The sequence below is a fragment of the Sinocyclocheilus rhinocerous genome, unplaced genomic scaffold (assembly GCF_001515625.1).
Source record: "Sinocyclocheilus rhinocerous isolate Xijiao unplaced genomic scaffold, SAMN03320098_v1.1 scaffold533, whole genome shotgun sequence".
NCBI lineage: Eukaryota > Metazoa > Chordata > Actinopteri > Cypriniformes > Cyprinidae > Sinocyclocheilus > Sinocyclocheilus rhinocerous.
The window spans coordinates 157,244-183,980 of record NW_015642843.1 but is presented as its reverse complement, the minus strand read 5'-3'; the positions used below and the strand labels follow the sequence as shown (position 1 = coordinate 183,980).

At 35.3% G+C, this 26,737-nt stretch overlaps 1 protein-coding gene across 2 annotated transcripts in view; it reads left to right on the top strand.

Annotated features, from left to right (window-relative positions):
• Positions 1 to 26,737, top strand: part of grk5l (G protein-coupled receptor kinase 5 like) — a 53,392-nt gene that overhangs the window by 4,719 nt on the left and 21,936 nt on the right. For both annotated transcript variants that reach the window (XM_016574128.1, XM_016574129.1), the window contains exon 2: positions 25,472 to 25,567. In XM_016574128.1, the coding sequence (XP_016429614.1) occupies positions 25,472 to 25,567 (96 nt within the window). The remainder of the gene's footprint in view (positions 1 to 25,471; positions 25,568 to 26,737) is intronic.

The window sequence follows — 26,737 nt, the reverse complement described above, 5'->3', positions numbered from 1 at the left end:
TTGTAAACAATGTCACGTAACGTCACATTTACCTCAGAAAAAACATATTCAGTGACCATAAACTCATTAGATAGAAAAATAAACTGTAGAGAGGAGCATTTTGCTAAATATATGCACCATATAACATATTCATTATAATTTTTCTTCAATGTTTAATTTATGTTTGAATAAATCCATCAAATTTTTGACGTTTAAATAAAAACGAAAAAACAAATTGAAGTAGAAATATTATTATGTAATTGTAACTTTATTATTTTAAAAACTTCATTAAGTGTAATTTTAACAAATCAGTCAACTTTAATTCAACATTATAGTAATATGTACGCACCAACTGACTCATGTATATTTTACAGCATTAGTTGAGAGATTTTTTTTTTAGTTGAGAAAATTTGGCAAGTACTGTACCTGATATATATCCTAAATAATCGATGTTGAATCGAAGCGAATTGGTAATCGAATCGAATCGCACGCTTGTGAATGAGAATCGAATAGAATCGTGAAATTTGTGTCAAAACCCAGCCCTAATGCACACTATAATATTGAAGTCTGCTTTCACCTCAAGTAAAAAATAAAATGTGTAATTGTGAGAAAGTAAAAAAAAAAAAACTTGCCAAACTTGACAGTCACAATTATGAGATATAAAGTTCTTGCAAATGCTACTCTCTGTTAGTGCAATAAATACACTCACAATTGCAAGATGTAAAGTAAATGTGGGAGGTTTCCGTATTGTAGCGCCCCCTGTGGCAGCGCCTGAGATTGCAGCGCATTCTTGCTCTCTGACACGCATTGAAATGCATGATACACAAACTGAGCAAGCATTGCCACAATTGTACTTACATGGAGTGTGTTTCAAGCATGCTCACCCTTTCCTCCATCACTAGTGACATCATTTCCTACTGTAAGCTTCTGCATCAAGTGAAGTGATCCAATGTTACAGTAAGTCTCAATGCACATTATGCAGTTCTACAAGCCTAGTAAATTTCCACAAGCATGAGCTGTGAGAATTGTTTAGATTTATGAGGGAAGTTCATTCGCGAGAGGAGAAATATGAAGATGACATAAGGCAAACATATCAGTCCAGTTCAGGACCTCAAATATCTGGTGTCATTATCACAGACAGACAATACAGGCAGATAGGAGATTAAAAAAAATAGCCTCGCTGTCTTCAGTCCAGGGTCAGCTCAGAGTAGGATGTAGAGTCAATATGAAATCAAATCCAACCTCCTTAAGTTTCTTGAATGGTTTATTAGTGGGTGTTATTCCAAATTAATATTTTTCTTTATAATCTTTAATCAAAATGCATTAACTTCCTCTGAAACAACATTCCATTTCAACTGATGTTACTGAGGCTGGATGTGATTTAGACATTATTTTTGCAAACTTTCATTCAATTTGGCTTCATTCTGTTATGGATCTTTTCACCATCCAACCTATTCCTTCCCTACGTTTTTCCCATGAACATCTTATTTCACTTGGAATAATTATATTTCGGAGGCGAAATAAACAGCATGGTTTTTGTAAATGACGTGGACAGTTGATTGTCAGTGCATTTTCTGGACAACTAGTCAGTCTTGAGGAATTATTTAGAATAATGAATTTTTCCATTTGTTATGCGTCCAGTACACTCCAATCACATGCATTTATTATTGTTTATAATTATTTAAAAGTTGAACTTTGTGCCATTTGAAAAACTGAGATTCAAATAGTAGAAAAAAAATCTTCAGTAACTAGTTGATTGTTGGATAACTATTCAATCATTTTGACCCATCCTGAATTTGTAGATTGATTCTTAAGTATTAACTTCCTCTGAAACAACATTCCATTTCAACTGATGTTACTGAGGCTGGATGTGATTTAGACATTATTTTTGCAAACTTTCATTCAATTTGGCTTCATTCTGTTATGGATCTTTTCACCATCCAACCTATTCCTTCCCTACGTTTTTCCCATGAACATCTTATTTCACTTGGAATAATTATATTTCGGAGGTGAAATAAACAGCATGGTTTTTGTAAATGACGTGGACAGTTGATTGTCAGTGCATTTTCTGGACAACTAGTCAGTCTTGAGGAATTATTTAGAATAATGAATTTTTCCATTTGTTATGCGTCCAGTACACTCCAATCACATGCATTTATTATTGTATATAATTATTTAAAAGTTGAACTTTATGTGCCATTTGAAAAACTGAGATTCAAATAGTAGAAAAAAAATCTTCAGTAACTAGTTGATTGTTGGATAACTATTCAATCATTTTGACCCATCCTGAATTTGTAGATTGTTGCATTATTAAGTCGACAGCATCAACATGGAACAATAACCGAGAGCAGGCCTGTTAACCAGGACCTTAGGTCATTTTTTTTCTTTGGCAACCTCTCATGGAAGTAGCATAGTGTTGGTGTCTTTTCAAAGAATGAGTGACTGACTATGTCTAAGAAATGGTGAGGGGTGAATTCCTAAGCAAGGCTGTAATCCGACCCTGGCCTCCTCTGACAACTTAGGCGATGTGGAGTGCACGTCGTAACCCATGACGACGGCGGACGAGGGGCTCTCCTTCCCATTCAAGAAGTCTGGAGCTGGCAGACCGCTCCGCCTCGCTGGAAACTGTGCCATGTGAAATCCTGAAGAATAAACGTCATTCGGACCCATCTAAATGAAGACAGATGCAAAGGAGGAGGCTAAAGCAAAAAAAGACTGATAGTGAATGCAAGCCAGTGAAAGCAGAAAGAAAGAATTGAGAGGAAAAGAAATACTGTGTCACATATAAAACAAGGAACATTTGAGCTGCTGCTTCAGCCAGATGCTAAAAAGTTACGTCACTGCATTGAGGTATTGCATACTTATGCTGGCTATATACAGTTTTTATTGCCTGTTTTCCTAACATTGGTGTTCTAATGTTAAAACCGATAATATAATAGTATTTATAAATAATAGATGTATTTAAAAGAAATTCCAGTATGTGAAACAGTAGAGCATAGTGCTAGCAACACCAAGGTCATGGGTTTGATTCTCAAGGAATGCCTTGTACAAAGCTGTCTGTCAAATGTGGTTGCAAATCTCTAAATTAAACTTTATTATAGCGTTAAGAGTTGGGATGGTTGATTCTTTCTGTGAATCCGTTATTCATTTGAATTAATCGGTTTAAAAGACCGATTCAAACACTCATTTGCATTATCACTCAGGACATTCACAGAACACTCAGTATGCCAATTTTTTTTTAGTTAAAAAAATAGTATCAAGTACTATTCGTGCATATAGCATAAATGAAAATTATTAACAATTTTTAGCTGTTCATTCAGTGAAAAGCTAAATATGCTTTGATTAAACTAGATTTCTACTGTATTTATTCTACTGCTTGATCAAACAATGGCTGGTCAACTTCTTCCAATGATTTTGACGAGGAGAGGATTTCTTTTTCCCTAAATTGCAAGTTGCAAATGTCATTACATTGGACTAAAACTTACTGATTGTGTTGACTGATTTTAGTGACCCAATCAAAAATGACCGAAATTTCTCACTATGCTATATTATTGATCTGAGCTCATGCACCTCAGTTTTTTGAGTGAACATTGCCAAAATTATCCACAAATAATGGTTTTTCACTCAGAAACGGAGGTGAATGAGCTCAGATCAATGACATACAACTGATCAGATAAAAAAAAGAAAGAAATGCTAAACCTGTGCTAATTAAAAGGAAACGAGCTAAAAAAAGATAGAATCCAAGATTTGGTGATAATATAGCATAATGAGAGATTTACAAGCGTGTTCTTTTTATTTTTTATTTTTTTTAAAGGTTGGTTATTTTTGACTGGGAATAGCAAATTAAGTAAAAGATTTTCAGCACAGCACAAATGTTAATCATAAAATTATGTAATAATAATAAAATGAATAATACAATTCTCTTATTTAAAAAAAAGTTTTAAATTGGTTCATTGCAATATCATACAGTAGGAACATCATATTGATGGGATATATTTTTTTACTGTCTTTTAAAGCCTAAAAATGTTTGATGTCGCCCAGCAAAATCATTATTATTGCTCCAATAGGCCGGGCATACATATTTCTCAAATGATATTTTGTTAAACCATTGTTTATCCACACCCAGTCTAGCAGTGACTGTCACATTGGATGGATGTGCTGTGGCACCAGCAACACAAATATGTAGCAGACGCGCTGAAGCTTGTGTTGGACCGAGACTGATAGGCGTGAAAATTGAATTTGACTCATTGTAAATGGCCAGTTGGCTTGTGAGCGGACGTCTGTTGCCTTAGCTTATGTCATTTCTGTCTGATCTAATTCCACACGGTCAATATCCATACTAACTTGTTGACTGACTTGTGGCGTTGGGTACATTTAGAAGGAAAGTTGTGTCTGAAGTCAGAATTTAATGTTTTTCAGTCAAATGCGCATGTATTAAGAGAAGATGGCAAGGTGTTTGGAAATTGTATGTGAATCTTAAAATCTGGAAAAAAATTAGTCGCTAAGATGTAAAGAGTGAGCTGTCTGTTTTTTTTACATGACCTCTGCTGTCTAGGACGTGTCCTCCTCCAATAATCAGATATTGGCTTAATTGTCCACCCATATTGTTTAATATTCTTAATGCTGCTCTTTTATGCAACACTTTATATGTTTTTAGGATGACAAAAAGTACTTTATTTTATTTTTTTTATGAATTTTTGGGATGTCTACTTCAGAGGTCTAACAGCGTTCGTCAGTGTCAAAATGTTTGAAGGCAGGCTTTACTGTTTACAGAAACCAAACATGAATTTTAGCATGATGCAAGCAGCTAAACATTTCGTTTTTATGTTTAACATTTTAATTTAATGTTAAATGCCCGACAGTAATTTCCAGTGAGGCAAAATTTTTGGTACATTTTTGCCTTTTTTAATTATGAATTATGCCATTTCGAATCTCAAATGTAGTCTATCTTTAAAATGATTCATATAATTTATTATTGAATGTGATGTGACAAGACAAGAAGCATTAACAGGCATTTTTGACGTATGAGGCATTCGATTAAGAGTGAATGTTGGCCAATTATAAAAGAAAAATGTAAATTGCAAACAGTTCTAATGGATTACTTCACAATAAATTCTAGTTCATTTACAGTTTTTCCTTCGTTTTCTTTATTCCCTTAAGTCCCTTTAAAGTATTTTCTATGTAGTATGAATGTGTGTCGTATGAATATAATCCAGATGTACTACATTCGTCATGTTGTCATTGTCATGTGTCATGTGACCTAAAGTGCCAGCCAGTTGCATCGCTTTGCTGCCAATCACGAATCCTTTCCCATGGCCTAATGGCATAGTAAAGTGTCCATTGGATGAATCTTGCCAGAAATAGTTGGTGATCCGGAGACTTTTTGACTACTGTTTTATAAATACTGTGAATTTGGACAATATTGAAGACATGGCTCTGGCTTTGCACAATATGGCTTCAAAAGAGTCATATTATAGTGCTTAGCAGTCTTTTAATGGTGCATTTTGGATATTGATTGCCAATTTTTATTACAAACTTACGTTGTGTAGAAATAAGCCATGTCAATGTGAGTAAATAAAGATAGAATCTTTCTTTTTGCGTTAACTGTTTCTTTAAGAGCTGCTCACTGATATTGTAATGGTGAAGAGGTGCTAGAACAGAGTTCCAGCATAAGGAAAAGGAAAGGTCAAGATAGTGTGACCTTCAGCTGTCCTGGTACTCTTAGAATACATGGCTGGATGATTAGATAATTATTGGCCAGAGCTGGATTTTGACAGCCCTAGAAATACTGGACTGAAGTGCCATCTTGAAGAGAAAATAATCTGATATCAAACTGTTGTCTATAATGTTAATGAACGTACATTAAGTATGCATTTTTAAATATAACACAATACATATTTGAGGATCACCTGTTATTTGCCTGATTTTGTACAGAAAAGCTAAATAATGTTTCCTGTAAAAGTGTTACATTGAAGGGAATTTTGACTTTTTTTCTTAAGTTACCCATTTAGATGGTATCAAACATTACCACAACAGTCCAGAACGAACAACGGATTGATAAAACCAAAGCATGTCTCAACAGGTTATGGGTGCCCGTAGCTGACGTTCCACCATGAAGAGCAGCTCAGTGGTTGCTGAGTCACTGAGGCCATTGACATGAAGCTCGCGTCGGAGCAGCTGAACTCTTAACCACATTCTGTCCTGCTGAAGTGCAGGGGAGGTTTCTTTCACTTTCATCAAGGTTTTACAGGCTTTATTGCCCGTCCTCAAATGCAGTCTTGCTTTTTTGTGTGACGTAATGCAGTAAAGTTTTAAAAGCTCTTCTGAGTGGAGAGACTCTAATGGAAGGGAAGGTCCATCATCGTGAAGTCTGAACCTCGCCTTCAGCCCACTCACTCTCCATGAGAGCCTGCCTGTGTTTATGTGAGTGTGAGAGAAGAGCCAACTGTGAAATATTTAGTCTCGATTTGGACTGGCCGTAAAAGAAAATACCATGCATCACCCTGTGTGTGTTCATCAGCAGCTTTTTTTATTTTTGCCATTTGACTTATGGAGGTAAAAGTGGGAACGTTATGATTTACTCCATTAGTCGTGCACCATGCGGTCATTTTATGCCAGAGGACTGGTAGAATATATCATTATTTGTCTGAAATTCTGCTTTGCATACTACAAGCCATGAGTGCATGCCATGCTTTGCATATTGCAATTGTGTAAACCAATAAACAGTGTGTCCTATTGATGAATGATTTGAATAACCTCAAATTTAATAGTATATAGAGGAAATTCTCCTTAATCTAGCTTACTGTAAATATTTCCTGCTGTATACATTTAGAACAGCCTAGTCATGTAGAGCTGCACATGACTGAAAGATGCACATGAGAAAAATGACAAGCATTAATGCAAAATAATCATAATAATAATAATAATTATAAATTTTTTTGGAAGCTGTGAAGTAAAGTGTGTCAGATGCTTTGGGGTAAGCTGTGCCAGTGGCGCAACTAATAGTTATTTGTAGCTTAATTTTGGACTTTATGAAAATATTAACCCTATAAAGCCTAGTGTATCATATTTGATAAGTAAATTTCTATGGCCTCTAATCAACAACATGATCAAAACTTTGCTGAAAAACCTGTTGCACACAATCTACTATATGCCCTTTGTCGTCTCATTGATATCTAATGCTTTTTAGCAAGTAAAAGGCCTTTTAGTATAATTGTAAAATGTACCTTTTCTTTCTTTATTTTTTTTATTGTAAATGCATAAATAACTTTTATATCCTTAATAATGTTTTAAGATGAATGCTTACTGGACTGAAGCTACATCTCGGTTTATTTGATTATACATCATATTTTAGAAAAATCATGTTAAAATATGATTGAAAAAAATACATTCCTGGAGTTTGAGCTTCACATTCTCATCATTTCATACTATATAAAAGCATGATGTATCAAATATGATAATCAAGGGAAAAAAAGATTCCGGTTCAGTTAGGGCTGCACGATTATGACAAAAATCGTAATTGTCGATTATTCCCTTGAAATTGTAATTGCGATTATTAATTACGATTATCACAATTTACATTGAATGATGTTTATACCATTGTTTGATGCAACTGCATGCCGTATTTTTATATGAAAATAAACAAGCTGAAAACACTCTAACTGAAAAACTTTTAGTGCTTTTCTATAGTATTAAGCCTCAAATGTCAAATATACATCGGATTGGTTTCTTCTTTAAATGATAAAAAAAAGTAAAAATATAAATGGTATTATAGTGTTATACTAAAACTAAAATTAAAACAATGGAAAAACCCTTAAGATAACAGAAAGAAAAGAAGAAAAAGCATCTTAAGCGTGCAGAATAACATAAGTGGACTTTGAACGATTAACTGCCACTTTGAACGATTACGTAATTGTGGCATCCATAATTGTAATCGCGATTAGAAATTCGATTATTTGTGCAGCCCTAGGTTCAGTGAACTGTTCCAATTATTTCATATGTCAGGTTTTTATAATAAAAATAAGACTTTGTAGGCTGTGCATTAGTGCATTTTTCCTATTGTTCATATTTTTATTTAAAATGAACATTATGTATTGTCCATAAATTTAAGACTATGACATTCTGTGGCCTTATACTGTAGATGGTTTCTTCTCATATCAGCTACTAGCCAATGTCCTCAAATATGATAGAGGTCATTTTAATACTCTTTATGTCACTCTTATGTCACTTTACTCTTTAAGCCATACAGCAACATTCTTAATAAATCAAAGGAACATCATTGGTGTTCATTACAGAAAAATGCAGATTCTGAGGTCTTCTAAAGCAGTCCCACATGACATTTCTATGCCGACTTTGGGAAAAAATCCTAAGAATTTTGTGGAGTGGATCACAAAATAGGACAACATTCTTATTGGTAGTTAAGAGCACAAAACAAATTCGCCTAAATATTTAATAGCCCATCAGGTGAGGTGCGTGACTTGCGTGGAGCAGAATAACAGCTGTTCAAATTCAGGCGAAAACTACAAGGCCTTCTGCAGAGTTTCTTTCATTTTTCCTTTTGTTTTGGTTTCAATTAAAAAAAGAGCCGACAGCACAAAACTAATTGCATTTTTGCTCACGTCATAATGAATGCTGCACTAAACTCCGAATGTTCAGCAGTGACGTGCCAGAAACCCCTGAACGCGTCAGAAGAGTCAGGTGGCGTCCATGGGACGTTTATATGAGGAGCTCGAGGGGGAAGAGGCGGTGGTGTAGAGGAAATCAAAAACAGCTGGCGAGGAAGTCAGAGGCTCTGTGAAGAGTAGCGAAACCGCTTTGACCCCCTGTCCGAAACAACTGCTGCGAACGTGTTTTTTTGCTTTGCCGCTTTGAAGTTCGATAATGAAACCATGGGTCAGGTTCCTGCATGGCATTCCATACAACCATTTAACCAGCATCCCTGATTACAACAGGCCTTTATGTTCACCTGAATGACCTGTATGTCAGAGAAAGAATGGGGTGTAGAAGACATAATCAAACGCAATCTGCCTCTCCCTGATCTTTCGTGTCGGGACAGGTATCGGGAGGTTACCGGCCCCTCCTCCTCCTCTTTTTCTCTTTCGCTGTCTATTCTTTTCCCGTGGACTTTATGAGATGCCTGGGTGACGGCATTGTGCGGTGTACTTTGAGTGTGCTTTCTGTGAGATGCTTGTGTGTTATGTAATTGTACTACAAAGCATCCATGATGGCAGTTAGACCAGCATGCTTTCTCACATTCCATACCGGCGCTATTTATAGTGCCAAGGAGAGATGCAACACCTGGCTTAAGTCTCAGGATGTATTTAATTATTCCTGTGCAGTGGGACTGGTCCTACACGGATTAAACAGACAGATTTACATGCTCACACACCCACACACACATGTACACTACAAGTACATATATTTTGTTTTCTCCCTTGCACATGTAAGTAACATGCAGACAAAAATACAAATCTGGCTTCGCGTTAATGGTGATGGGAGAGTTTTGGCCTAGCTGATGAGCAACTGTTAGGGGCCATTTTATAGGGTCAAGCCATTGAGAATGTAGGTGATTTTTTTTTCTTCTTCCATAAAACAGTGCTGAAACCATGGTCCCGATGGTTCATAAAATGCAAGTCAGTGGCTACCTTCACTTGTTAGTCAAAAAAGCATATGCAGGCAACTCAAAATGAATCCCTGTGGCTCCTAACATATACTGGGGTCTTATGATGCAAATCAATCAGTCTGTGCAAGAAACTAAACATTATTTACAACATTATTACCTGTAATGCCATCTTGACTAGCTTGATGTGTTCAGCTAGACGAGCACTATAGATAGAGATCAATGCAGGAACTTGTTGGTTAATAAACCATCATGACCCACATCTTGCACCATATGAAAAAACATATTTAGGAATTTGTATTATAGTAAGTATTATTAGTTTGTGTGTGTATTATATGTTTGTGTACTTTATTTATTTAATTTATTTTATTAATGGTTAATAATACTATATTTTTACTTTTTTAAATGTATTTTTCATATAGATATACTACTTTTAAGAAATTTGGGGTCAGTAAGGTCTTTTTCTTAAAGGAGACATAGCCTATTATGCCCCTTTTTACAATATGTAATATAAGTCTCTAGTGTCTAGGCCGAGTCATATATATTTGTGAAAATAGGTTGTCATGTCCAAGGAAAGCGAATTGTCTGTCTTAGCATCGACGCATAGCTGGTCAGCTGAGCCTTCTAAAGTGGCGCTCAAAGTTAAAATGATTTCAACAGCGTGTTTCACTACGTCTCTTTGAATGAATGAATCAGCGTTTTTGAACGTGTAGTTGAATGACCGTCCCTTTCCACCACCTTGTGGCGCAACACTGCAACTGCACTGACTGACAGTCCGTCTAGAACGCACGCAGGTGGAAATATCAATAGAAAGTCTCTTGTCCAGTCAGATTAAGAGATCAGATTACAACTAGGCTAACTGCTATACATATAGGCTAATGATAGCCTAACGATCTTATTGTCAGGTTTATGTTCTGTTATGTGGACCGTTATTTTGTCATTCTCTTCTGTTTACTTCACTTCCTGTTTCAACGCTATTTGGTTTCGGTTTCATTGTCTTCTGAATATGACCTCGTTAGTTATATCGTAACACATAAAAACACAATATATATATATATATACAGTATATATTAGTGGTGTCATTAGTGTGTGTGTGTGTATATGTATGGCGATAATACCGCATACCGCGCTATTGAGCCACTCAAAATCACCGCAAGGGAAATTCCCTCACCGCGACAGCCCTACACATGGGTTACAAAAACAGTCGGTTATATGTCTGTGAAGGTAAACTGCTGGGAAATAAATCGCATGTTTATTTTAGATCTAAATAGTGTTCTGTGCTAGTCTGTGCAGACAAAGACAGAACAGTTAACATGTTTTGCTCAAACGTTCGCCATGGCATAAAAACTGGTACACCGTTGTCGCTTGTGAAAACACAATAACGGCGCCTTGGTGTAAACTTACAGATTAAGGGTCGGTAATATTATAATGAGATCCCTTTAAGTTACTGGGTTAATCTTTTTCATGTTTCCTTGGTTGGTAGATGCACCGGGGACCTGATTATAGCACTTAAAACCTGGAAAAGTCAGATTTTCATGATATGTCACCTTTAAAGAAATTAATAATTTTATTCAGAAATCAAATTGAAATTAAAGAAACTTTAAAAACTTTTACATTGTCATTAAAAGGTTTCTATTGCACATAAATGTTGTTTTCAGCATGTGAGTACTAAACTAAGTTCTCATTCACACACAAGTTTACGTTAAAAACACACATGAGTTACAAAAACAGTCGGTTATGTCTGTGAAGGTAAACTGCTGGGAAATAAATCGCATGTTTATTTTAGATCTAAATAGTGTTCTGTGCTAGTCTGTGCAGACAAAGACAGAACAGTTAACATGTTTTGCTCAAACGTTCGCCATGGCATAAAAACTGGTACACCGTTGTCGCTTGTGAAAACACAATAACGGCGCCTTGGTGTAAACTTACAGATTAAGGGTCGGTAATATTATAATGAGATCCCTTTAAGTTACTGGGTTAATCTTTTTCATGTTTCCTTGGTTGGTAGATGCACCGGGGACCTGATTATAGCACTTAAAACCTGGAAAAGTCAGATTTTCATGATATGTCACCTTTAAAGAAATTAATAATTTTATTCAGAAATCAAATTGAAATTAAAGAAACTTTAAAAACTTTTACATTGTCATTAAAAGGTTTCTATTGCACATAAATGTTGTTTTTATTAACTTTATGAACTTTATTAATAATCCCCTTATTTGAATGATTTCTGAAGGATCAAAATTCAGCTTTGCCATCACATGAATAAATGTAATTATATTTATTATATTTAATTAAATAATATTTAGTATATTAAAATATATTTAATTAGAAGTTATTTTAAATTGTAATAATCAAAAATTACTGTTTTTACTTTATTTTTGATCTCACAAATACATATAGATAGATCTATATAGAGAGATATATAGAAAGGAAGTACTGTATCTGAACTAGAGATCTCACTGTGTCAGCAGAACTTGGGTCAGCTTGTTTAGGAGTTTTTACTCTGGTACAAGTGGACCGGACCTGATGTAGCTACTCTCGCTCTCATAATCCATAGGTTGTTTCACGACCACTGCTGAGTTGCTCTAAGGTCAAACACTAGCACAACTGTGTTCCCGGTCAATGTACTTCTGACCCCATCTGACTTGTGTGTGTTTGATTGTGTGTATGTGTGTGTACCAACAGATTTTGCCCCCAAGCTCAAAAGCTATTTTTAATTCTGGTAATTATCAAATGTCACATTAAGTATGCATGACTTCAGGAGAACTAATTGAACGTACAGTATATCAGCTGTTTGCCACAAGCTGTTATCCTTTGGTGTTTGTTCAAAAATCTGATTATTGGAAAAAACACTGATGTAGTGTAATTATTCAGGTAAATTAAATTGACACCAAGTTTTTCATAGAAATTGGACCTAGAATCAATTTTAGCTCATACTGGTTGAATCTGCATCTTCAACATGAGAAGGAAGGAAAACCATTTGTTAAAAGTTAAATAATATGTAAACAAAGGAAATTAGCATTATGTTTGCATTCATAAAGTTTACATTCTGGTTTGCAAAAACACAACAGCAGCTCATTTTTAACATTTTGAATTAATTTTTTCACATTTAGAAGAATATTTGTCTTACTATTGTCTCAATATTGCCTCACTACTTGCAGCAGCGCAAACCCACCACAATGCTGGTTGTTACAGGCGGCTGCCAGGACATTGCTATGCAGTTGCTAAGTTGGTCTGGTTGTTGGTGTTGCATTTGACTCGTAAGTTCATTAAATTTTCCATTGGTTACATATATACAATCTTGAATGGATGTCTATGTGCTACTGTTTCATAAATGCTGCACATCTGGACATGCTATTCATTTGAGGTACTGCATACTGTACAGAAGGGAAGTAGGCATACTCGGATACAGATGATATTTTGGTCCCTAGATAAGGCTGAGTTCACTACGGGTCATATACTTTAATGCAAATACAATAAGCAATAGTTACGCTTGATTTAGCGGTGCAAATGAAAGCCTTGTTGAATTTCTGTGACCAAGCTGTTTAGTTATTTATGTTGAGTGTTCTTGATCTTTCAATAAAAACAGTATTTGATAACACGCGGCCTGTGGATTAAATAGCTGTCTTCCTGTTGTTCTGTAATCTGATGCTGTTCATATCAAAGATCGGTATTGACAAATATTTGATATCTTTGTAAATCTGTTAGAAGTGTAGTCTTTCCACCAATGTACCACCTGCATTTATCAGATTACCACAAACATCCTGTTTCATGTTTGACTGTCATTGACTCAAAAAGGAAAATTCAGTCATAACTGGCTAGTCTTCATGCTGTTTCAAACCCATATGACTCTACTGTATGTCATCTGCAGAAGAAGAAAAAAGAGATCATTTTTAAAGAATATCCTGGCCACTTGTGAAGCATTACAAAAAGGATGCAAAAGACCCATAACATCAGGGCTGTACGTTAACTTTTTTTTCATTAAGCACACTATTAAGCGGCTGTGTTATGAACATGCAAAACTGTATCGCACGCGTGCTACAGTGGCAAATTTATTCATCGCACAGACCAGTTTTTTCGTAGCATGTGCGACATATATGTGCGGCATATTGCGCGTTGCACTTTGTCCCATTCAAAAGCAATATCAGTAATATCAGTTCACCATCTTTGTATATCTAAAGTCTTTGATTATACCCATACAAGCGTGCATATATACTGTATATATATATATATATATATATATATATAGCAACATATTAGTCATGTTAGTCTTACAACATGCTAATCATTCTAAAAACATGCTAGCAACATGTCAATTTCATGTTAGCAATATGCTAAATCATGCTAGCAACATGTTCAACATCTAATCTATCTATCTAAACTTTCAAACGTCAAGCTTTTACAACTGCTTCAAACTTTCAGGCTTTCTCAAGCCAACTTCAAAGTTTGTTCACAAACTTTACTCATGTAGTTTTTATTCAAATGTGGTTTATGTTCACACATGTTATAGACAACAAATAAAGTTTAAAGGGGTCGCACCAAGAGCTTGTATCACTCCAAAGAGAAAGGAAAACTTGAAATCGCATCATATGACCCCTTTAAAGTTTGCCTCAATAAACCCCTAATTTGCTGCTTATTAATAGTACAGTGGTTAAGTTTAGGTATTGGGACGGTTTAAGGGATCTAAAATATGGTTATGCAGAATAACCCTGTTGAAAAAAACAGCATATGCTGGTTAGGTATGTTTTGACGCTGGGATGCTGGTTTAAGCTGGTCCTTTGCTGGTTTAAACTGGTCCTTTGCTGGTTTATGCTGAAAATGTATATTTTGCTGTATGGTTATGACTCCAGAAGTTCGTTCATTCACCTCAACGCGGCCAGGATATTTTTCCAAAAATCAGCTTTTGTGAAGAAATTCCTACAGATTTGCAACAACACGAGGGTGAGCAAATGATGACAGCGAACTGTCCCTTTAAACAGCCCAGACTTTATATGACTCTTTTACAAAGCCAGCCCTGTTGAGTTGAGCCAAAGTGAGCATGGCCTGATTGCTAAGTTTCTCTTGGTCATGACTCCTTGAGTTCTTTGAAAAGCTGTTTGAAGCCAGTGCCCTTAAAGCGATAATAAAAAGACAAATGACCCGCATCGCTCTGGAACATTTCAACAAAAGGCCTCTTCCTCCAATAGTCCTGGCCTTCACCTTTGGAAAAGGCGGCACTTTTTTACATCCTGTGGCACAAAGGCTTCTGTTGTAGTTTGAGGGGCCACACCTTGGAGAAGCCCTTAAACACATAAGCACATGGACTAGAAGACCAACTATGTATAGAGCAGGTTTGTTTTCACTTAACACAGGTAGTCGGGTGACTTATTTTCTGTAGCCAGACTGTGTTGGTTACCGTTAGTAGTCTGGGCCGTGGCAAAGCCCAGTTAAATAAATACCGGCTGTGCGAGGTTTTGTTTGTTAGTTTCTAACACGTAGGACGTCTTTTGGAAACCAGTTGTGTGTTCTCACTTATGTTGACTTGGACTGACATGAAACCTAATGAAGCCATGGCTTTAACGTAATTTCACGCCGTTTATTATCACATACTTGAAAATTTGCTGGTGTAAAATCATTCCATATATGGTCCCAACCAGGTTCAGGAATGTATTTTTTTTATTGATAGACAATATCTGGCCCTGGAATTGATTTTCAAGGGCATTTTTTTCCTAGCCAAGAAGTCTCTTATGCCCACAAAGGCTGCGTTTATTTGATCAAAAACACGGTAAAAACAGTAATATTGTGAAATGTTTTTACAATTTAAAATAACTGTTTTCTATTTCAATATATGTTATAATGTAATTTATTCCTGTGATGCAGAGCTGAATTTTCAGCATCAGTACTCCAGTCTTCAGTGTCACTTGATCAATTTAATGCATCATTGCTGAATAATAGTGGTTCATTTCTTACCCATGTCACAACCCACCCCTTAAAAGGTTCTACCTAGAAACGAGCTTTTTTGTTTTCTTTTCTTTTTAAAAAAAATACCACTTAAGGAAACAGTGGTGTATATATAGTAATGTGATGTTTTACCTCTAACCGTAATGGCTTCTTTAATTGACTGACATTATTTTAAAAGTTCTCCACACTCTTTTAAACACACACAGCCAAGTAAAACAGCAATCTCTTTTTATCGTGCATGCTATTATCTTGAGTATAAACAGCTATTAAAAAATACTTTCTTTTGTCTTCTGGGAAGATCCTCTCTATTCGATAGAAGGCTGGTTTAATGCATGCACTTAGGACTTTTTTTTTGTCTTGAACAAGCCTGTTTATGCTTTGCAAACCAAGTCTGCTGACTCTGTGAACTCAATGACTGTAGCTTCATTGTTAAAAGGTGAAAGTGAATGCGCAGAAATGTCTGAATGGAGCATCTCAACACTGTCATAACCTTTGATACATATTTATGGGTGATTTTTCGAAAATGGGCACATTTTCATGTCATACTATTTGATTTTAACTTTTTGTTGTCTTTTACTATATGCTACTTTTTCAAACGATTTTATGTATAACTTTTTTTAGTATATATTTGAATTATATTTAATGTAATTTTTATATTTATAATGCATTTATATTATATTTAAAATACAATTTTGCCACAAACATACAGGCATGAAATCATTATGAATGAATGAAAAATGTGTTTTATTGTTTTCATTTATTAATGATGTAATGCCAGTTTGTGCCAAAATTGTATTTTAAATATAATATAAATGCATTATAAATACATTTATATTATAAATGTATTTTAGGGATAGTTCACCCTTAGTTAGTATGTATGTATGTGTATATATATATTTTATATATATATATATATATTTATAATATTATTGTATGTGTGTGTAAGTGTGTGTGTGTGTGTATAAAATAATATCAGTTCCCTATCTATACATATACTTAACTTTTATTTATTTATTCATTTATAAAAACCTACAGTACTTTTAGCCTGTGGATTTTTAGAAAATAATATTAATTGAAGAAAATGTTACTGTGTAACAGAAATCTTGAAAATCACACTGCAAAGTTCACCATATGAACATGAAATAGTCTTGAAAATGCAATCACTTAGTCTGTTACGCTACAATATCACACTTTATTATGCTTAAAAACATGTGTGCATTTGGGTGCTTTAATGAGTTTTAAGCTGAGTTGTCATTGAGGCAAATGAAAGAATGCTATTCAAACAAGCACTGCAAATTAAAATCCTCGTCTTTTGCATGATTACGTGCAACTGATGTTTGCATGTTGCCCATTTGACTTTGTGGCGTAAATGCAAAAAGCTTTCCAGAAACTGACATGTTGGCATTACGAGAGCAGTATTTTTTCTCTTCATTCACTGCTGCGTTTGCATGCAGCTTATTGGTGATACATATCACCTTTCATTTTATTAATGAGTAAGTATTTGTCTTTGTCAGTGCGTGCATGCAAACGAATCATGCACTGCTTTGCTTATGCGTGCTTCTGATGTTGATCTGACATAAAGAGTGTTTATTATTGTGGTATAGTGTTTCTGAACGTTGCCAGTGTTTCCTGTTTGACTTCTGCTGCAAGCACCAGAGATGCTAGATATAAGACTATGATGTTTGATACACTGTCAAAAACCAACAGATACTGTAATGTTTTTTTTAAATGCTTTAAAAAAAATACACTAATTTGTCACTATTAAAGTCATAGTTCACCCTCAGTTGCTGACTTCCATAATAAAAAATACTATGGAAGTCAGTGGGGACCGGTAACTGTTTGATTGCCAAATCAAACAAGTTTGGAACAACATGAGGGTGAGTAAATAATGACAGAAATTACGTTTTTGGGTGAACTATCCCTTTAACTGTTGTTTTACTTTTATTAAGAAGAAATACATATTTGATGATTAATGATCATGTCAATGGATGCTCTGTAAATGCTTGTTTTGGAAGTCAGCTTTATTTTAACAGAGCTGAACATTCACCAAACAGCCTCACAGATCTTTTCATCGTTGCATGATGATGTAAATGAACTGGTTAATTGTTTTTGACCTGGTTCATTGAAGTTGAACTGGCAGAAACAACCTGAAAGAATCAGACTTTCCATCACTATTCCACCAGTTTCACCCATTCAAGCCGATTTGCAGATCATTTGCAAACATGATTGGTGAGCACTGTCATACTGTAGGAGTAATCAGCCAATCACAGCGCCACGGAGGCCCCGCCTCCTCTCTTCAGACTCTCAGTGAGAACACACTGAGATCAAAGTAGGCAGAAGAGATGCTATTGAAAGAAAAAGTGGTTTTACACTTATTTTATATCATATTGCTTTTATGTACTGTACTGTTGTTGTTTTTTCTCACCTACATCGGTTTGACGTCCCTTGTCTTCTAAGAGAAAACGGCCCTGATGTAAAAAATATACCTGCTACCTCATGTTCGCAACAATACAGTGCAATTACAGTTGTTTTTTTGTCTGTCTGGTTGATACAGGCCTGCTGTTTTTTCATGTAATTTGTTCCCTTCCTCAGGATGTGGTTTACTGGTGAACAGTCAGTGTGGATGAACGATTAAGCGAGAGAATGCAGTCAGCAAAAGCATGCTCTGCAGCTAAAAAAAAGAAAAAAAGAATCCGTCATAGATAAAGACCTAAAATATTCCTGCACATTTAAAATGCATCTAGAAGTGCATTAGCAATATTATGCAGCTATCAACACTGAATTAGTTCAATTAAATATTGTATAAATTAAGTAATATTATATTATAGTATAATTATATTAAATGTTATTTTATGTAAATTCTTTTTATAAATAGTTCATCAAATTATTTATTAATAATTTTCAAATTTTTTGTAATTTATTAATTTTTTATTTATCATCCACATCATCCACATATTTTTTTCTTATGAAACTAAAAAAGAATTCTGAAGAAAAGTAGATTTTTGTTTGTATATGCTGTCAATTATAGTTCTTAGAAAGAAAATCAGAATCGGCAAAAATCGGTATCGGCAAATCACATTAATGAGAAATCGGAATCGGCCCAAAAAATTGCAATCGGTGCATCTCTAATTCTCTTTAAAAATATCATACAGATGAGCAATTAACAACAAATAATACAAATTTTATTTTTGGGTTGCTTTTTTCTCCAGTATGTAGGTCTTATTCATTTTATCCGTCTGGCTTGGTAACCTCCACTATATCCGTTGTAGCAATCACACGTGAGTTGGCCTACGAAACATGATTGAAAAGCCTCTCCCCACAGATCGACTCTATAACCATACAAGGAAACGGCAGTGCTGCAGATTTCTCGTCAATCAAAGCATGCTCAGGTTCCTCTTTAGTTCACAGTTGCACACGTATATTTAGCCACCGTGTAAATATAAAAGTGCCGTTTTTTTCTCAGAAAGTGAAACTGGGTTGTGGCTGGTCTCTTTTTTTCCCTCTCATGTCAGACATCACACCTTAATAATTCTCAAGCAGCTCTTCTAACCGACTCTGTCATGATAAAAGTGCAGTCAATCATACCCTTTACATGCTTTATGTGCTTTTGAAAAAAGTGATGGCTGATAGCAGCCATTGGCAGGCGTTAAATTCACTCTGAGTTTTGCAAGCAGTCATGATTCGCATAGTGTTTGTGATATAATTGTACATATGCCGTGCAAGTTCATTTTTTATTTTTTGCTGAAAATGTCTTGTATATTTCTAGCCAATATTTTACATCTCTCATGTTCATTAATTTTAGTAAATTTTGCACATAATTGCATAAAACAAAAACATTTTATTTTATGATTATGTCCAAAATGATAGGATTGGTTTATTCAAATAAGATTTTTCAAAATTTTTCATCTTCTGAAAACATGTTAGTGCATTTTTTTTAATGTCCATTATATTTTGTATATTATTTTTTACAATATCTTTTAAAATATATATATTTTTTTGCTTTTGATTATTCTATATTTGTTCATTTGTTTATACTTGTTGAACAATTTAGAGTTTTGATTATTTTATATTGATTTTGTGTTCTTAATATTTAGCATTGCATGTATGAAAAGTGCTATATAAATAAATTATTTATTATTATTATTATTATTAGATATAAAACATAATAATATTTGATTATTTTTAATTTATTAATTTGACTAATATTTTTTTAAATTAGCCAAATCTTGAGTTACGGACTAACTGACATTCTCATTATAGGTTAATTTATTTATTAAATTAATTCATATTAATTATACTGTCAGCCATAAAAAATAAAAAACACCCTAAAAATGCTGGGTTGTTTCAACCCAACGTTGGGTCAAATTTGGACTAACCCAACTTTTGGGTTAATAATTTTTTTTATTTTTTTTATTTTTTAACCCAACGGTTGGGTTAGTCTATATTTGACCCAAAGTTGGGTTGAAACAACCCAGCATTTTTTAGAGTGAACATATTCTGTTTAACATGATTTACTTTTTTCCCCCTGGGTTTATAATAGCATGACCGTTTTTTTCTTTTTCTTTTTGGATGAACTATTCTTTTTCATAGCAAAATGGATTTTGGTACGATTTTAGACTTAAGGCTATCAAGGTTAATAGTCGATCACATTCCATTATCAGTAGCATAATTTGAGACGGTTTTGCGCTATGTGAAGTATACAGAGTAATTCAACTATAAAAGCTGCAGTAGATTCTGTGAATGTTTTGAAGTTGAAACTGCACTGAAATTTCAGCAGCCTGGATTTTACATACTGAGGTGGTGTAAAATGATTTTGTAAAATGGGTTGTGCTTCAGTTTGTGGACTGCGGTCAATAAACATATCCTTAATTTGATGCTCACAGACGAGTGAGCGTAATTACTTGAACAGGTTCTTCAATTTATTGTATTGTTTTATTTTACAGTTATCGTTCCTATAACAACTCTGCTTCCCATTATTTGAATTGTTATATAATCCGCATTTAATTGTAGCTAATTTGCTCTCTAAAGACTTAAACCTCTGAATCACCAAGTAAAACAATCATCAACAGTAAAAGAGCGTTGCAGTAAATGACGAGATGTTGCCGTCATGCGGGGTGTGTGTCTGCAGTGTCTCTGACAGATGCGCGATAGACTGTCAAGCGTATTTTTATATCATGCACATTAGGTCACATCCATAAAACGGACATAAAACAAAAGGGTGTAGTCAGAGTCTTGTGGAACAAATTAGGCAGGCTTACTAATTCTTCAACGTAATATGGCCTCTTGTTTTTAACAAGCCAGTCCCTGACATGTAACACTATCATGTGTGTGTGTGTGTGTGTGTGTGTGTGTAAGGACACAAAGAGACACTAAATTGATTTCCTGTCATTCTTTATATGCTGTGTGTTTTAGTATTGATCAGCTGATGTACAGCAAGGGTTTTCTATAAATGCTGTCCAGACTATGATGGCTATTTTAACTGTCGAAATTCATTGACAGTCAAATGTTACCAATAATAGTCCAAAAATAATAGTGCGGAAGTCACAAAATCCATAAATTAAAAGCAACCTAAAACTATTTGAGCTTTGTGAAAGACATTAAAATGTATATGGTGAACATAAGAAACGTTTTATTTTTTAAAAACGAGTGTTTGGCAATCGCTTATCCCAACACTGTCCAGAACGTCCATGTTAAGACCCGCCTCTTTGTTTTCCCGATTTTATTGAACATTATGAATGTGTTTGACATCCAGCACATCCTAGTACAACTTTTGGCAATTCACAGGAGCTTCTCGAAATACACAAATCCTGCTGGCTAGCCACCATGGGACACATTTTAAGATATTAAACTTCTGTTGAATATAATATAATGTTGAATATAACTGACCTACAGGACAGTCTTTTTCACTTATTCAGCAGAAATGTTGTAAAGTATGACTTAAGCTGGTTTTGGGAAACTGATAAAGGCATGTCAGTCACAATATGAAAAGGGTGCTTGCTGTTCCTAAATGAAGATACGTGCACACACATGCGCCTGACCGTGCCGTGGCCCACAGTATTTCATGCCATGAATTCCTGGACTGAATCCTCGCTCACTTTGATACTGATAACAACTAAATGTGTCGACAGAGTTTCTGCAGAGTTTCTTAAACTATTAATTCACAATTTTAAATCGAAGCAGAAAGTCTAAGATTCAAAGTCAAGTTGCATGCCTTGCAAAAATAATATCTTCCTCAGTAAAGTGGTTGGAAGCAAAGCTATAAAGTTATTTTTTATAATTTTTTTATTCTTATTTATTTTTTATTTTTTTTAAGGTAATGGAGATTGGTTGGAAGTTGTGTTGCTAATGTAACTTGTGTATATAACACACACACACACACATACTATATATATATATATATATATATATATATATATATATATACACACATATATACAATTACACTTGCAAACATGTTGTTGACAGATTGTTTTGCTCAATTTATTCCTTACATTTTTTTACTTGGTCTTAAAAAAGTCTTTAAATGTAAACTTACATTCATAAAACCAGCATAAATCCTGGTTATCTCTCTATCTCTATCTCTATCTCTCTCTCTCTCTCTCGCTCTCTCTCTCTCTCTCTCTCTCTCTCTCTCTCTCTCTCTCTCTTTTTGAAACTGATCTTTAGGATTGAATGTGCGTAAGTGATGAAATCAATGTCAATTGTTCTGCCATAGGGAGACATGTAAGAGAGTAGCTATAGAAGGCACTGGAGATTTCTCCCATGCTCCCAATAATTTCCAAAAACGTACATGGTTGCTACAGTTTCTTTAATCTGATGCCATCTGTTGGCTTCAGGTTTAGAGTTGTCTTTAGTTGAGCATATATGTACAATACATTTACATAAAGCTGCATACGCCTGGCATCCACCTAAACCTCACCAATGAGACCGGATCCCCATCCCGCTGCAGTCATAAGGGCGGTGCTTTATCTTCGCTTTTCCAGCTGTAATAATCGGCAAGAGCTCCATCAAGCTCTCTAAATGTCATTCTCAGAAAGTTCGATTCTTGTTTATATTACTCGGATGAGTGAGCGACGAGCCTTCTGACCTTCTCAGTCGATCGGACTCTTCTAGTTGGCTCTGAGATAGACTGAAAGGAAGGAGGTTAATTACATCTCCGTTTTCTGACCCACTTTCTTCCAGGTGTTTTACATTGTTTGATGCATTGACTCGAGCCGGCGTGTAATGCATGCTCTGACTCGAACGGACCTCTGGCAGGATGATGTAAAGCAAACATTCCTCCCTGCTTTGATTGGCATCTGTTTTTTCTGTGGCAATATGGTCACCATTACTCCTGCCGTCACATTCCCCTAAATCTGTAACAGACACGCATTGAGGATTATGTAAGCAGCAGGTTTTTGGCAAATGGTGCATTTCACAAGATCAGATCATTGCGTTTGTTGCGGATGGCCTGCAATCTTTTCTGTCCTTTTCTAATATAGACCTCAACACAGCGTTTTTGGTTTCTGCTGCAGTCTGAAGGTTTGTAAAATGAAAAACATTGACGTTTCTTGGCATTTATAGCCCATGGATTGGTTTCTATTAAAACTAACAAATTTAACCAACTTTTTTTGTGTGTGTTATGGGATTGTCATATTAAAACTGGCTTGGAAACTTTTTGCCTTGCCCGCATTTATATTCCCTACTTTTCACATGGCTTTTATGTAGTTTTTGTTGTCTTTTGTCCCAGGCCCAAATTCTGGCTTTCAATTTTTAGATATGTAAAAATAGGGTGACCAGATTTCTCATGGTTCAATATGGGACGGGGGGGACGGAGGGGGGTTGATCTATGACCACGATATGAGAAATTGTATTTCATGATATCTAAATTATATATATATATATATATATACACACACACACACACCACACATACATAATTATTTATTATATAAAAATAAAGAAGCAAATTACAAACCATAAGACAAATACAATAGATACAAATTAAATATTAAATTAACTGTTTTTCTAATACAGTAGGCTTAACATGTATACATTTATTTAACATCTTTTGTTGTTTGATTAACATTAATGAGACGGACAGGTATTTAATTAGGCTGCTGTCCCTTTACGACCGAATGAATCTAATATACTGACACATATATCCGGTTTTCACCCACCTGTTTACATTCACTTAAGCCATAACCGGCTGTATTTACGTGAGATACTCCACATGATGGAGATATTTGACAATAAAGGCGCAAGGAGAACTGATCGCAGAACTGGGATCACGCGGCCGAGAGAGCGCTTCTGGTGTCATTCAGCGTGAATCCGCTTATCTATCCCACCTTCACTTACTGCAATCGATAACAAATTGTGATTGGATGGTAATTTTGTCCTACGACAAGCGTAGTTACCTTTGATTAGGCTTTTCTCGCGTGACAGAACACTTCTACTACTTGCTCTGATCTCCCAGTCGTAAAGAAATTTGGAAATACGGGACAAAACATGATTTTTTCAAAATAAGTCGGGACACTAAAAATAGAGCTGAAATATGGGACTGTCCCGGGAAAAACAGGACGTCTGGTCACCCTATGTAAAAACCATCATAAAACTACACATTTTTAAAACCATGACAATGCAAACACAGAAGAGCAATCAACAAATCTTTAAGAGTTGATTGTGAAAAAGATTTATGTCAATTAAATGCAAATTACAAACTTACTGTGCGGTTACATTTACCTTTGTTTTGCAAATTTTAGTGGGCGAAATCCAGTCATTTTAATAGGAATCCACGCAATTGGGAATTTCGCTTAAGGGTGAAACATTTCCAATGTAGATTTGCATCAGGTTCAAGTTGGTCACCCAGATTTGCCCTGTTGACCAACAGAAAGCTGCTTAGTTTGAAAGTGTTTTGTGTGAGCTGTGCTTCATACATCTCTACACTATTGACAATAGACAATGAACATTTTTGGTTTGCGAAATTTAGCATAAATTTGACTAACCAAGTCGTTTAACTCTCTGAATATCATCAGTTACGTTAACACCCCGTCAGAATGCGCCATCTAGAGTTTCATGACTGAACTATATATTTATTTAAGGTGGCTAAATCTGGCTAGTGCTAACATCACTTTAACAGTCCTGCCGTTTGGTGGGAAAGGGTTTGATTTGTGGCGTCTCATGAGCCAGTGGCTCCTAATTAGCGAGGCATGTCATGTACGTGAGATGAATGTCTTTAAGGACCAGTCTTGGGCTTTAACTACCCTGATTGTTTGTGTTTGGAGACATTCAGCTTTATTCACAATGCTGGAATGGTCAATGGCTAAATGCTCCATGTTCCCATTCCAGAGTGGGAACACCATAGACTCTATTCTCCTTGAATTCAAATCCGCCGGAGTAAAAGAAGCGATAAAGAGCACTTTTGTAACTAATGAATGTGTAGCAGAAGCAGCTCTGTTTTATTGGCCCGTATAAGTTTGAATGCTTCATAAGATAAACAGTTATTGCAGAGCACGACACGGTTTGCTGTAAAAGCTCCGCTTTTCTCTTGGGAGGGAATGCATATTTTTGACCTGCGCTGACGTCAGAAATGACACTCTCGTTTTAAATATAGCTTACTTACTCTCAGCCTGAGAGACCAGATGCTGACATGTTTTATTGCATTGCACATGTTCAAAGTCACAAGGAGATTTCATGAGGTTCAAAGCTAATTAGCGTTTACATAAAGTGTCCTGGCAATTAAAGACAGCATGAAACAACATTCGCAAGGCATTAAACAAAAATCTGCTTTGTATTGTCCTTTACATGTATTTTATTTCTTCGGGATTTGTGGAAAGTGCAATATTCTATTATTGATGAATATTTTTCCCATGTTATTAAGCATACAAATGTTGTTTGTCTTGATATTTTCTGGAAATAGTTTTAATGGCTACTTTTGTCTTTTTTTCTGTCTAGGTGGAGGAGGAAAACGGAAAGGAAGAAGTAAAAAATGGAGGGAGATCCTTCGTTTCCCTCATATCAGTCAGTGCACAGAGTTGAGCAAAACCATTGGTAATGTATCAACACTTTGTGTGTCTTGTTTATACACTTCCTGTCATTTTCATGCTCCTTGTCAGCTGTGTTGTTGTTCTGGCCAAGTTGCTGTTTGCCATTGTTTAGCTGTCTCGGAGTTTACATTGCCATTGGCTTAATCCCAGTTTGCTTACAGTCTGAGAAATAGCATCTGAGATGAGAATTGGCGCGTCCCAAATTACATCAAGTTGAAAGTAGTGTGTCAGAGGTGCCTGGATGCCATACTTGTCCCAGTGGAGTTGCAAAATATGTTTCCTTGCATGCTGTTTGGTCTAATATCGCACACAATCCCTTGAGCAACAGAAGAGGAGTGACTGTTATCCAACTTTTTCAATTTAATTTCAAAACTTAAGTCACCCCAGCAACAGTTTTCAAACTTTTTAATTTATGGAATACACACCAATTCTGTTCAATAGTTCTTAAGATTTTTAATGTTACTGAAATACAGTTAAAGAAGTTATGTTGTGAAATATATTTACAATACTAAAATAGGAAGCAGTTATTTAAATGTATATCAAAATGTAATTCATTCTTGTGATGCAAAGATAATTTTTCAGCATTGTCACATGATTCTTCAGAAATCATTCTAATATGATGATTTGATGCTCAAGAAATATTTCTTCTTATTATCAATGTTGAAAACTGTTGTGTATTACTCACCTTCATAGCACTCCAAAACTTTATGACTTATTTTTTCTGCATAAGGTGTCTTAAAGTTTTTGTCCCTATAATGAAAGTCAGTGGTGTTCAAAACAGCGTTGGTCCCTACTGGCTTTCATTGTTTGAACAAATTACCTTCTTTTGTATTCCATAATTAGTGGTCGACCAATATATCTCCAAGGCCGATAAATCGGCCGATATTTGGCATTTTTCAAATATCTGCATCGGCCGATAAGTTATCTGTTTGGCCGATGTGTTCGAAACTTAGTCGAATCCAGCTGTGAGATCTTGTGAAGTGTGCATTTTTATCCAGCATGATCGCGTGTTCTCTGTGCGACGGTCGGTCCGTGTGAATTGAATGCTTTAAACTTTTAAACTCGTGATTTCAAATTATGCTGCACTTTATGCATTTGCCCACTGTCATATTCATGTCATTTTCTCTTTGTGCTGTATGATGTAAAATGAGTGTTACCCTGGCTTTATTTGATT